Consider the following 14,555-nt stretch of genomic DNA (forward strand, 5'->3'; position numbering starts at 1 on the left):
AAACAGTGGTGGTATCCATAGTCCAGCACACGTATTGTCCGAGTGTCAATAGTCACTGGGAGCTGAGACCTCCCAGCATGTTCCCTCGTTTTCTTATCTTCCTCTGCAAATCATACAAGTTGTCCCAGCTGCCAGCAGCTCCTTGTCCGAGAGCTATCTGCCCCACCCCACCTCTTCTCCCCTCTCAGGTCTGACACATTGGAAAGCCCTTATCGCTGCCTGTGTGTTTATTCTGTTCAAACTGCAAACTAAAAAAAGACAAGCTAACCATTCTTTGAAAAGTCTGCTTGATCTTAAGGTAAAGTTGTCACTTTTTCCATAGCAACGATGGCCTCTCCTTTGTTTTTCCATTCCACTAATCTAATCCAAAGATCTGTGTTTGGATTCCAGCTCCCCCTGGACCGTGTATAATCCAAAAAATCAGTATTGTGCAACACCGGTTGAAAGGGGAAAATAACACCTCTCTTTTTGTTCTTCAAAACCACGAAGCTGTCACTAGATACAACGAAAGAGATAGGGCAATCTCTGGGCAACCTGTCCCAGGCCTCGCCACCCCGGTGCTGAGCCTATGGCAGATCTGGCAGAGCATGCAGCTATAACCTACAGCAAAATTAATCTCTTCACGATGTGCTGGGATTGCGCATAGCATTGCTGGATGCCATATAGCACCAGCACTGAGGCAGGGTTGGGGCATTCTCCATGGCACACCTCGTGCAGTGCAGGTTTCCTAAGAAAATAACCCCAAAGAAATCAGGGTAGGTGGGGTGCCAAGACATGGCCCTCACAAAGCACGGGGCACTGCATGAGCCAGCACACGGGACATGGGAGGAGGTGGCAAAGGACAGGCTGAGCCCACTGCGTGCTGAACGCCTCCCAAGCGACCCGAAGTTGCTAGCTTTTGGCTTCCCAGGCGTTTTACTTTTAAAACTTATTTTGTGAGACTCTCTTCTTCCCTCTAGTGTCCATTTCAAGATATTCACGCCTCCCGCTCACCAACTCCAGCAAAAGCTATGGGTTGCCTCGGTACAGGCGCATTCGCGCTCCTCAGGCAGGAGGAGAAAGGATACTTCATTTTTTCCCTACAGATGGAAAATAAATGAACACCAGAAACCAAAGACCAAGCTACACCACTTCTCAGAGAGACCAAGCGTGAAGTTCAAGGGCCCCACAGAAAACCACTGCAGAGCAGAAAACAATCCCCATTGCCCCATTGCCCGCTGTCACCACGAGGTTGTCTTCCTTCTGGTGGCACCATGATGTCACCTCCCAACTAACTCAATGCTTTGAGTTAGCAAAGACTTTATGGCAAGTCTCACTGGCATCTCCCTCTTCTGGGACAGAGAAGTGCCGTACCCACACCCCGAGCTCCAGGAGGGTCTTCTGGGCTCCAACCCTGCTGGGGAAAGCTGGGTGCAAAGCCTCTGGTGGGATAGGAGGCCACCAGCCTTCCCACATGTCCTCCTACTGCAGCAGCCATCCCTCCAGTGCACCAAATACTGCTGGGAACAGCAAGCACCAAAGGAGACCCTCTTCCAGGCTGGCAAGGAGATGTACGTGATGGCACATTCCCTGCTCCTGTGTCCGTGCCACGTGAGCTAATCTCACAATCACGGCACAGACGTGGAAGTGACATGAGACTGGAGATCACCTGGTCCAACCTCCTGATGAGGAAAATTTGCTTGGCCTCCCAGGAGCAGCTGTTTTGTGTGTAGCACCGAGGGGCACCAGGGCACCGTGGAGCTGTCTCAATGGCTTCCTCCATCTGCCAAGCTCGTTTGCCATCAGACAGCTCAGTAATTACAGACAACAGCCTCTACAGCCTTGTACAGCAGCTGAGCAGCCTCTTCGCGTTTTGTCGCCAATTAATCAGGTATGACAACTTGTGCATGGCAGCATCATCCTCTCAAAGTCCCCAGCCTGGGTACCACTTACACCTCAGAAAAAGAACAATTATTCCCTGCATTAACCAAACATCAGTCACTGCCAGGGAACAGACTGGGCTGCACTGTGAGCCATCTCAAATTCCATTACACAGCAGAGAGACTGGCACTACTCGAGCACGAGGCACTCGAGCAATTTCCCCAGAAGCATCCGTGCCTTACCATGGGTGCACTGCTCACAGCACTGAGCCCAAGCACTCGGGCTCTGAACACAGTGTCTGTCCGAGAAACCACCTCAGTCATTATCCTGGGCTGACCTGTAGTCTGTGTTTAAATGAGATGTGTATGTGAGACTTTCTTCCCTAAATGTCTCCTGGGCTTTCTCTTCCTTGGCAGCCTAAGACAGTATCTCCTCTTCATCTGGCAATGGAGATGAATGAGTTCCAGTCACAAAACAGCCCATGTTTACAAAGCCTTCAACACAAGTGAGCACAGCAGCCACAAGCAGTGTGTAAGAGCCACACTGTGTACACAGCTGTGATGAGGACACTGGACAGGCTGGCATCTCTGTGGTATTTTGCTTACCCTGGAAGGAGTGACAGACAACAGCTTGGCAGCCATGGGATGTGGCGGTTAACCTAGCAGTTGGTGGAGGCATCCCTGCCCATAGCAGGGGTTGGAACTGGAGGAGCTGTAAGGTCCCTTCCAAGCCAAGCCACTCTACGACCAATAGGTAGAGCAGACACCTTGTCCCGGTCTATAATTCAGCAATGTATGGACAAATCCCTTTTTTCTGATCACATCTCCAAGCACTCTTCTCCCCCGCAGCGATGCTCCTTGCCCCAAACACGCACAGAGCCAAGTGGTGCTCATCGAGAGAACAGCTCCCAGGTACTTCTGAGAGCAGTTTCCAAATCTGTATCCAGAGCTCTGAACCCACACAACACCTGCAGCCCAGTCCAGCTGCCCCATTTTCCAAGCACAAAAACCCACTTATGCTTTTTTTTCTGCCCTCTTGAAACTAAAGACGCAAACTGAGAATGAGGCTCAGAATATCCGAAGAGCGTGCTTCTACCCATCACCCACTGTTACAGACCTGCACAAGAAGAGCCCAATTGTTATCCTGCTGCAGACTATTTCTGAAAACTGCTGTCACTTTCTTGGGTCAGGTTCTTCTTGGCCCCGGTCACGGCCAGTGACACTGGCAGAGTCAATTTGAGGAGCCAGTTTAATGATGCAAGCACTGGTGTTGGACAATACCTGCCTCATCCACAGCATTTCACAGAATCACACACCATGTTGTTTTTGATGCTTTTTGATGGATAATTTCCTCTAGTGCCCACCAAAACTGGGCAGACCAGCTTCCAGCTGCAGGCTATTTTGTAAGAGAAAGCAGTGCACCATGACAAGCTGAAGATTTTGGGCTTTCTCTGCCATTCCGTTCCTTTACTTTTAGCTGATTGGTAGAAAGAAGACATAAAACAATTAATTAACTCATCACATAATCACAGTTTCATCAAGTGATTTAAAAATACATATCTAACATGGTAATTTAAACTGTAAAAAATGTGATGATGCTGGATTTCAGACTGCAACATCAATAAAGTCGTAAGGCACAGACACTGGGATCAGCACCTCAGTCTGCAGCCGCTAAACCAGCTCTTTTGAACCTCACCCAACTATAAAGCAAATGCCCCGCTGAAAAACAAGAGACCATTTCCTTACTTCCCTGTCTCATCTTTGCCACTGCATTATTTAAAGTGACTCAGTCATATGATATGCAACACGCTCAGGTCAACGCTGCCTTGAACCCTTGGCTTTGTCCCTGAAGGTTGAGTTCTGCAAAAGACACACAGCAGGGATGCTTGTAGGCCAGGCTGCTGAGCGTGAGGGGGAATGCTGCACATCTCCCACTTCCTCTAGCCCACCCTGGCACTGGCAGGCTCTGAGCCCCGCTGGTTTACTGCCACTGCCTCGCTCACAGAGCAGGGCACGAGGCAGGAGATAGGAAATACATTAAGAGTTGTTCTGTTTTAGTGCGCGAAGGCTGCAAAAATAACCACGTTTGCTGTCATAAGAGGTTGATTAGCTCTTATGTTGATCAGCAGGTGCTCTTTAAAGAACGCACTTCTGGACCAGCTGTAGCCTTAATTGAGGCAAATCACGGCATTTGTTTGAACTGCTCTACTTGCACAGCTCTGCTTTTATCTCGCAGAGGCAGCTGAAGGATGGCATTGATCCTCCAAGTGTCAGGACTGCACCTAGCGTGTGGAGATTGCGTGATGTCAATGGCTCTGATGCACACGGGCTACGAGCGGGGACTCCTGCTTTGAGATACTGTTGAGACAGCGTGTCTGGCTGGCAGCTTCTGCAGCACCGCCCCAGCAGTCGGGGGACAAACAGCATTCAACAGCCCAACCTCCCCGAGGTTCTTGTGGGTGAGAGGACAACCGGCTGGGGATGGCTGGTCACTCTGTGGGGACTCTTGTCCAGGGTGGGACTGCAGAAAAGACAGAAAAACATCACAGTGGCATTACACTCTGGATCTGGATACCTGCATTCAAAGAAGCAATGCAATGCTAACCTTACAGTAAGAAGATCTAGAAATAACCATGTTTTGGTGCATGTGACACTTATCTGATGCCTACATTATTTTTCTAAGTGTCTTTTAACATGGGTTGATGCAAATCTCAAGGAAATAAACCACAGTGGATTGTCAAGAGCTCTCTCAGGGATTTACTCAAGGAGACTCAAATGAGTACCACTAAAATCCTCTGCAACAGAGAATTTGCACGTCCAGAGAGGGCGATGAAGCTGTGAAGGGTCTGGGGCACAAGTCTTATGGAAGAGGAGGCTCAGGGGAGGCCTTGTCACTCTCTGCAATGATCTGAAAGGAGATTGTGGTGAGGCGGAGGGCAGGCTCTTCTCCTCGGTAACAGCCAGAGGACAAGAGGGAACGGCCTCAGGTTGCTCCAGGGGAGATTCAGGTTGGATATTTGGAAAAATTTCTTAGAAAGAGTAGTGAGGCACTGGAAGAGGCTGCCCCAGGAGGAGGTGGAGTCACCGCCCCTGGAGGTGCTCAAGAAAATGGTAGTGCTGGCAGCACACATACCTGATGTCTGCTGATCCAACAGCTGCAGGTCCTGAGATAGGCCTCTGCCTGGCAGGGCTGCCATCGGGCCGGCACTGCCCTTGGGGGCTGAGGGGCAGAAGCTCCTGTGCTGCTGGTGCGCTGTGCAGGCTCAGCAGAGTGAGGCCCTTGCCTAGTGGCTGAGCTGAAGTTTCTTGAGATGCCCGTGCCTGGCATCGCTGGGGTTGCCTGCCCTCCTCTGGGCTGGTTAGCTTCAGGCACCTCACCCTGTGGTTCCTCAGTTCCCAGGGTCTTGCTGCAAAACCCATCAGCGATGCAGGTGAAGGGCTTTTTGGAGGAGATGGAATTAGACAGCGGTTCTGGCTGGGGAACACTGTGCCTTCCTGAGCAAGTAACGAATCTGAAACACGGGCAGAAGCACAGCAATTTACTGCTTCATCATATTGCTAAATGACTGACCATCTAGTCCAACTGCCAACTCATCACCACCACACCCACTACCCCATCCTCCTGTCCCAAGGCAGGACCAACCACACCTGCGCCATTCCTGGCCAGTGCTCACCCTGATCTGTTTTAAGCACCTGAGTTCTCCATCCAGCTCTCCAAAGTTCAATGCACAAAGATCACAGATGAGTGGAACCGCGTTTTTTTTTAGCCCATGTAATCCTCAGGTGCAACACACAGAAGAAAATTCTTACTGGCGACTTACAAATGTAGAAAGCATGCGTACATGCTTCAAAACCATTCTATATATAGCAGGGATCCAGTTGCTTGTCTATTAAAAGACCCAACTGCACCTAACTGCCTGATGTGCAGAATCCGTGGCAGGAACACTATCTAAAGAACGTGCCATCCAAACACAGGCACAGAAAATTCATGTTTATCTCTCCTAACGACTGACATGCATTTTACTGCTTAGGTAACCATGTAAATTTTCCCACCACACTATAGGCTTTAAAAATGACTAAATCTGATGTTTGTTTTTTGTGTTTGTTTTAAAGATACACTGTAAGAATGGCATGCCTGACTCCAGAGCCTGAAATATCACTGAAAGACTCCAAAGCATGCAGATTATATAGACCTGATGCTGCATACACTTTTAAATAGGAGCAGTTTAGCTCTGATGACTTGTCCTTTCCTGGTCAGGATTATTTCTAGCAACAAGCTCTACTCCCAGAAAACTACACCAAGTAGGGCAAACTTCTACAGTTAAATGCTCTCCAAATCTTCAAACACAGTCTCAACTCACAGAAGTCAAGTGTGTTTTCAGGTACCTTGCTGAATAAAGTCAATCAGCTGTTAAACTTCTATCAGTTATCTGCTCTTCAAAACATGCACGTTCATTAGGGACAGTGACTAAAGGCTCCTGTGTTCGTGTTTATTCTATATGAACCTTGGTCATGAGGGCCAGTTGCTTGTGATTTGGGATCTGGGTCACTCATCCCATCCCCAGGTGACATCAGATTTCAGACCACTCAATCAACCTTGTAACCAAATCGTGACAGATCTCAACAACTACACTTATGCCCATCCACTTCTATGAGGCGTGGCACTGGCACACTGGGAGATGTTTGGAGCACTGTCTATTAAATCTAAAAAGTGGATGAGATCACAGCAAATCATACTCAATCTAAAGAAATCACATTAGATCTAAAAATCATTTTAAATCTAAATAGATCATTAGATAGTGGTCTAAGATTTTTGTGGTCACTGGACAATAGGCCATTTCTTCAGACTTTTCCAAACTGTTTCTATTCTTGTTAAGGAGATATCATTTACTTTACATTTTATACAGAGAGACTTTGAATTATTCAATTAGTTTTTCAAATTAGGATGCTTACATTTTTTGTTAGAAATATATTTGGAAAAAATATTATATATTTTCCCCAATTTTTAATAGATTCGTTTAGCCCTTGAAATAAATGTAAAACCACATCTCACACACTAATACTTACTGAAGCAAAAAATGTGACCATTAACAGTGGAAATAGATTTAAGTCATACTTTTTTAATCTCCTCTACTTGATAGGTACTTGGAATAACCATTATTAATGTTTCTAATAAGCTTAAATACGATATTCAACAACTCTGCTCTCATTCATGTAAGTGCAATTCCAGAGAGGTCTTTGGCTTTCTTCCTGAGCAGAAGAGCACATTTCATTTTTAAACACTCTACTGAATGTCTTCCCAGAATTCCCAGCTGCCCACTTGCACCTTAATCATCAGCTCAGACATTACTTGCATCAGTACCAACTGGGGTAAAACAGCTTAGTTAGAACAACAGTATTTTACACCCACCTGACACTGCCACAAATCAGTGACACAAGATGAAAGACAGAGGCACATCCTTCCCCTAGCCAGAATGCTAAGGTGGTGTAAGATCAGCTTTATTTCCCTTAATTCTACAGATCTGTGTTGAGATACACTAACCGATGGTCAACACAGTTGGCCAGTATATCCTGACCAGACACTACATGCCAGACCCAATAAAGCAATGCAGTTCCTAAAAAAATCTATCACTCGACAGTCAGTAGCACTTGTCCCTACACAGAGTCAACCCTTCCCCAGAGGTTTGGGTCCAATACCTGAGGAGGACCGTGAGAGACAGGACTGGCAAGAAGAATCAGGGGAAATCCCTCCAGTGAGGTCCTCATCAGAGGTGCCCCTCAGCTCACCCTCACCGCTGTTGGCTGGGCTGCAGCCTTCATCCTCTTCCTCATCATCAGTAGCTACCTTTGCTGCTGGGACGGCTCTTTCTTGCTGAGCTGTGTGCAGGCACCTGGACAATGGGAAGTGTTTCACCACTGAATATAGCCTTGAGCTGAGAATATGCAGCAAGCCAAGTGCAGGCAAACACTGAGACTGTAGATTTAGCCACAGTGCTTTGCCACTTACCTGCAGATATGCAAAATCATCCTAAATGGATCAAACATTATGTCTGATCATCTGAAAGCGTTCCTTCCCCCATCCCACTGGCTTCCCATCAGGGAAGAGCCATCCCAGTCTGCAGGGTGGGAAGGCAGAAGGCTATCACAGGGAACTGCCACCAGGTGGCCAAAGAGTTTGTTTTATTTTCCTGCAGAAAACTAATCCCTGCTCTATTGCATAACAAGAATTCTGCCACTCTCACCACCACTTATGCTGCTCTCTCCACACTCTCGGCACACAGAAGACATCTTCCTGGCTCAGATCTCCTCCTCCTACAGAGATGTCAGGGTTTTCTATCTTCAGATTGCACAGTTTCAAGGGGCTCACTGCAGGCGGCTGAAAAATAGCACAAGTAGTCTTGATGACCTCAGGAACTTCCTCCAGTTCTGTTTCTTCACTGTGGATTATTATATTATGTTATAATGTTATATGTTATGTTACAATGCTCTCCTGTAAACAAACGTAAGCCTGTAGGATCTATGCCAATGGGCACATTAAGACCAGTACTGCAAATACTGAGTCATTCACAGAATCACAGAATCACTGAGGTTGGAAAAGACCTCTAAGATCACCGAGTCCAACCACCTACCTTCCATCAATACTGCCTGCTGACCAGGTCCCTCAGTACCATATCTAAATGTTTATTGAACATCTCCAGGGACAGTGACTCTACTATGTCCCTAGGCAGGCTGTTCCAGTGTCCCACCCCTCCTTCAGAGCCACCCTTTTCAGGTCACTCTTTCATTCAGCACATGGCTGTAGTCCCTTCTCACACCCCAGTCTACAACACAGCAATACAATCAAATGTTCAAATTTGTTTCAAAAGAGAGAAACGGGAGAGCTGCATTCTTTTCCAGCAGTCCTTTCACATCTGTTGTCAGCATTATGAGAAGCTGCAGACAGTGCAGAGATGCAGATGACCTGTACATGCTGTTTCTCTGATTTAGCACAGCCTGTTTGAACTTAGACCCATGCATCTGTGCCATGCTGAACCTCAGGGACCACAGGAGCTAACCCTGTGAGCCAGACTGCACATCTCATGGGTGTTCTCTCCCACAGTTACTGACCCGCTGACAGGAACAGGCTGATCTGTGTGGCCACAGGACTGCCCCATGGTTGAGAACAACACACATTGTATTTACTTAATCAACGGCAGTGACCTCATAGACCTGACTATGCCAACATCAAACCACTGAAAAATCTTTTGCTAAATAGTTACTGTAGAAATTCAGTCAAATGTTGCCATTTTGACTTGGGCTAAGATCAGTCAGGTTGATAAGAATGGGGGGCTTCGGGTCCATAGAAGAGAGTGAGCCACCCAAACCACAGTGGAAGCTCAGTTTATCGTAAGATTTACGTGGGTGACCAGGCAGGAACATAAAGTGTACAGTAAAAACATACACCTAGCTTTAGCCTCCTCGCACGAAGGGCCTTGACAGGGTTCCCACATATAACTTGGGTGAGTCCTAAGAGAAAAGAAAAAAATAAATAAATCATTCCAGCATTTAGCAAATTTTGCTGTCTTTGAAATCAGTCACCATCATTTCCTGCATACAGAGGGATGTAATATTTTATGGTGTAGGCTCAAAATGTCAGCTCACATGGCTGACACTGATGCGAAGAGGCAGTTTCTCTGTTCCTCCCAGAATCTCTTTCTTCCTGCCCCTGTCCTGCCTCCCCCACCGTGCTAGTGCACACATTTGTGGGGCCAGGTGGTGAGTAAGAGCAGGGAACAGATCCAGATTGAAACAGAATATGGATTTTTTTTGTTTTGCTGTGTCATTTTTCAGCTGGATCTCAAGCAGAATCAGGTCCCCATATGCCTGTGCAGATGCTCTTGTCAAAACAAGAAACAAGGCAGCAAAGGAGAGGGAAGAAGCAGTGAGCATTAGGTGAAAGAGCCTCTATCAGTAGAGCTAGCACATAAAAGTACATGTGAAATTATGGTCTCATTCTCTGGCAAGCTGTACTCAGCTTCCAGGCACTTTTCTGAATGTACACTTAGCTGTCAATGCTGCACAGCTTCATCCCATTCATCCTCCTAACTCCTACCTACAGTCAGGAACTGAGGTGAGACTGGTGCCTGGGAGAGGCAAACACCATCTCTTCCTATCTGCCCCATCAGAGATGCTGGAATTGCAGAATCTAAGTCTTCCCAGGGAAACGTGGGAAGGATTCCTTGGGAAGTCCTGCATTTCCTATGAAAGTGAACTCTCCTTCCAGCCAGCTGTCCCCAGGAGTCCAGCCAGCCGGTCTCAGAGACATCTTTGTTCTCCGCTTTGATTTAATTGACCCGTGTCATGCCCATGCTGTCACCTGCCCCCAGAAGAACAAGGATGCAGCTGAGAAAGTTTGGATGTCATTCACACTGAATGAACCTGAGAAGCACATGGCCCTCCATCCTCTCTTCCATTTATGCTAACGTGGCGGTGCTTCAAGGTGGCAGAGCCAGGCTGCCAGGGCACAGTAGGCATTGGCACAACTGAGGTTTGGGCTAGCCTGTAGATCAGGCGTGTGAAGCCAGGGAACTGATTCCTTTTACTGACTCAGCACTGGAAACCCAAAAGGAAACAGTCATTGATCACAGAATGGCTTAGGCTGGAATGAACCCCAAAGATCATTGAGCTCCAACCTCACTGCCATGGGCAGAGCTGCCACTCACCAGATCAAGCTTCCCAGGGCCCCATCTAACCTGGCCTTGAATGCCGCCAGGAATGGGGCACCCACAGCTTCTCTGGGCAAGTACTAGTGATACATCAAGTAGTACTTGATAGTAGTGATCCCATGAGTCTGCAGAACACATACTGTACCTTCCAGTGTGTAGTCCATTGGGGAGCCAATGTGCATCAGCATGCCTTTCTAGAGAACTAGACTGTATGGATCACATTACAATATGTGCCCAGGTTTCTTCATGTAAGCTGAACCTGATGTAGCAGTGGCACGGCTGGGTGTTATTCAAGGCATCCAAGTTTTCATCAGCAATAATAACATCCAGACGGAGGTGGAGGTGTGGGAAAGGACAAGATTAAAAAATTACATTACCATGTGTCAGATCACTGGAGTCATCTGGAAACAGGTCATCAGAAACAGGGAGATTTGGAAGAGGAGAGCCGTTGTACAACAGATGGGAATTGCTACACCTTCCTGCACTAGCAGACCATAGCACAGTTCCAGGTCTGGAAGCTGTGGGAGGTCTTGGGCTGGATCCAGGCTGCCTTGCCATTGCAGATGGACCTAAGAGAGAAGTTTCACCAGTGTAAGCGCAGTGGCTGTAAACCACACCATCACCATGGCGTGCAGACACAATGCTGGTGGTGACAGCCACTTTACCAGTTATCAGTTAGGGCAAACCACATACACGAGTTATGGAAACCTGGGAATTGCAGTGATAGATTTTTCCAGACAGGTAATTCTCACGCCAGAAAGAAATGTGATAATTGAATTTTGTAGTGGTACAGGACAGGGCGGATTACACAAAAGCTAGTGGAGGCAGATAGAGCCTTGAACTCCTACCTGCTCAAATGCCTGCTGTCAAGGGAGCATAGCATGGCTGCGCCAGCAGCATGTGCAGCCACTAATTTGTAGGAGAGCAAATTTCATTTCAGTGCCTAGATAAATAGCTTGCACTTTAAAGTGTTGAGCATCTAGCAGCTCTACAGTGGAGCAATTGGCACTGTAATAATACGGTCATTTAATTAAGAGCTGAGCATTAGAGACCTTCAAGATATCTTGGCTGTAGTTGTTCCTACAGAACCATGAAACACACAGTGGATGCAAAGTACGGGAGTCTGTATTGCTATAGGAAAGAAGAAAACATGGGGATGCCTAAACCTGACCGTGTGAACTTACCAGTTTATAGCCAAAGGCAAAAATATAAGTCTGGCTACACTAGAAAACAACACAAACTCTAAATTTTGTGCTCATTCCCTCAGTCCACATTGTTAACTAGTTTTTTGAACCACAGTTGATGCTGCCAAACCGGGATCACTGAGGGATGAGATTTTAATGGATTTTTTCACTACCATAGGTACTACTGCATCTAATGATTTGGATCTGCAGGGATTAAATAAATGACGAACGTATGTATTTATTCCAAAACAAACTAAATTTTTAATGGAGTACAGTTGGCAGGCAAATCGCAACGATGGGGGTCAGGAAGCCAATGACATTGCCCGCGTTAATGGGAAGCAACAGGAGCAGTTATAGGAAATACTTTGTAATATTTAATGGGATGTGGTAAAGTGCAGGTAGCACGATATGTAAAAGCACAGACATTTGAACTATAACCAAGGCTACGAGCAATGGGACAAAAGATTTATTTTCAAACCATTTACTCTATCCTAATGAATATAATGGACTTAATCACGGAGAAAAAGAAAGTGGAATAGAGGTATTTCAAGACCATGCAAGCTCAGTTGCTAGGAATTTGCAGCCATTAGGAAGTGGTGACCAAACTGCCTTTGCCATTATTACATTGGAGTAGAAAATTCTGCTACTTCCATGTGACATGGGATTGATTCCTACCGTAGAAAGAGGGCTGAGAGCAGCTGTTATTGAAACATTTTCCCAACTTCGCTTCTTCTAGTCACATAGAATAGTAAGCACAGGCTCCCAGCTACTGCTGGATTTTCTTGATGCTTTATAAGTCATTTGCATTTCTCTGATCCTGGCGGCCAGCACTGAACAGCTTTCATTTAAATCTGCACCATGCTGAATTCCAGCTTCCCCATTTCCCAAGTGAAGAAGACAAAGTCCTTTGTCACTTCTCTGCAATTAAGCTTTGGCTCTGAAGAGGCCAGCTAGCTCTTTGCTTTCCTTTTCACACTTCATAACCTGAAAAATGAACCCTGATGGGAAATCTGACGTACCTAACCATGAAATGTCTCTGGGCAAACCACCCTCCTTGATGGATTCCTTGATGATTAGCCAGTCCTCATTCATCTTATTGGAAGGAAGGACAGCAGTCTGGCTTGCTGGTATTCCATCCAAATACTCCAGGTGGGGAATGAGTTTTCTCACTTCAGCTCTGTAATTGTAATCTAGTTCCTGGAGAAATTGAGAAAGTGATCACTTGAACAGTTTGTTTAACAGACTGTGGACTTCCATCAGCAGCACAACAGTGTTCAATTTGTATTACTGCCATATACTTTGAAATACCTCTATGAACTAAACCTATCTGCCTTATTCAACAGAAATAAATAACATCAGGAGTTACCTTTCACTGTGCTTTTTACTCATATAATTTGTACTGAAATTGATCACAAGCACATTCTGAATGCAAACACATTCCCCCGTTCACGGCCCCTCTGCTGTTTATCTGCCGATGACTTTGAAATTTATCTTTATTACATTACGTATACTGTACAGAAGTGAACGCATTCACCTGATGTGCACAGAAAGGATGGGCATCCTCAGCACTTGTCCAGCCTCTCCCCCTGGTTTTGTGATTCTGTGGCTGCCACATCAACAGTAAGGTGATAGCAAGACTGAAAACACGTTACGAGTGCAGCTACGCTTGCTGATGGATGAAGGCACAACCATAAACAAGCTGCAGTGAATGAGCTGCATTGATTTTCTGGGGCAGTCTTCAGGGTATTTGCGTGTGATTTTACACATCATTAGAAGAGATGACTTATTTCAAACTAGGCTTCTGCTGGAGGTTGCATGCCAACAGCAGGTGAACAAGAGGCTAAAATGGGCTGCTTTGGGATTTCATTTCCATGCGCTGGAAAAACAACACTATCACTCTCTACACACATGGGCTCACTGACAATCAGTGGGGAAAGCATGGATGCAGCCCCCTTCTGTACAAGTGGGTGGAACCAACACTGACTACAATCATTTATGAACCCATGCCAATGCCTGGGACCTCAAGGCAGCAAGATAAATCCAGAATAGTTAGGACTGTACTCAGTGCACACTGTGCATTGGGCTGTTTTAGTGGATTCCAGCAGTAGAAAGACATTTCCACATGGCACTTTCATCTTTGGGAAAGTTTAGCAATATCTCAGGGCAGTGGGGCATTCGGCTTTGCAGAGGAAATACTGCAGTGGAAAATAGTCTTGGATAACAAATGGCAATAAAAAGTGGTGGTGATCTCATACGCTTCCTTCGACTTCAGTAAGTATAAAACAAGAGTGCATTGCTTGTGGCAGAATATGAATAGGTGACTTCCCTGAGACTTACCAGCCACCTATAAATGAATTGCTTGATGCAGATAAATGTCATGCTTTCTAGGACATTACAAGCAGTACTAGAAAACCCCACAGAGCTGTCATGAACAGAAATCTTTTGGTGGTAGCTGGATGGCTGTACACTCCTTCCCTCCACAAAGCACAGCAGCAAGGCTGGCAGAGGGAGCTCGCCAAATAAAGCGTGTAATTGTTGTTGTTAAGGGGCAGACACCACACTCCTCCAACTGAGCCTTTCATCTTAATTTAGAAAATGAGTCAACCAATTGCCACGCTACCATGTACCACATGTGCTCTGAGCAGAGCCTGGGCTGCAGCCAATCTGCAGCCATGTCCTGCTCGAGCAGAGCATCATGTTACGCTCATGGTACATTACTGCAAGAGAGGCTGCAACATTTATCATCGGGTTGTTGCTGTTGGTTTAGATAACAGAGGAAGATGAGCTCATCTGAAAATCAAATTACA

At 46.4% G+C, this 14,555-nt stretch overlaps 1 protein-coding gene across 1 annotated transcript in view; it reads right to left on the reverse strand.

Annotated features, from left to right (window-relative positions):
• LRRC56 (leucine rich repeat containing 56) overlaps positions 3,294-14,555 on the reverse strand; it is a 55,611-nt gene continuing 44,349 nt past the window's right edge. The window contains 8 exon segments of the mRNA XM_021402592.1: positions 3,294-4,310; positions 4,313-4,380; positions 4,993-5,371; positions 7,557-7,750; positions 8,102-8,235; positions 9,301-9,365; positions 10,942-11,133; positions 12,768-12,945. Of these exon segments, the coding sequence (XP_021258267.1) occupies positions 4,189-4,310; positions 4,313-4,380; positions 4,993-5,371; positions 7,557-7,750; positions 8,102-8,235; positions 9,301-9,365; positions 10,942-11,133; positions 12,768-12,945 (1,332 nt within the window). The 3' untranslated portion in view covers positions 3,294-4,188.

This window comes from Numida meleagris, chromosome 6 (assembly GCF_002078875.1).
Source record: "Numida meleagris isolate 19003 breed g44 Domestic line chromosome 6, NumMel1.0, whole genome shotgun sequence".
In the NCBI taxonomy this organism is placed as follows: Eukaryota; Metazoa; Chordata; class Aves; order Galliformes; family Numididae; genus Numida; species Numida meleagris.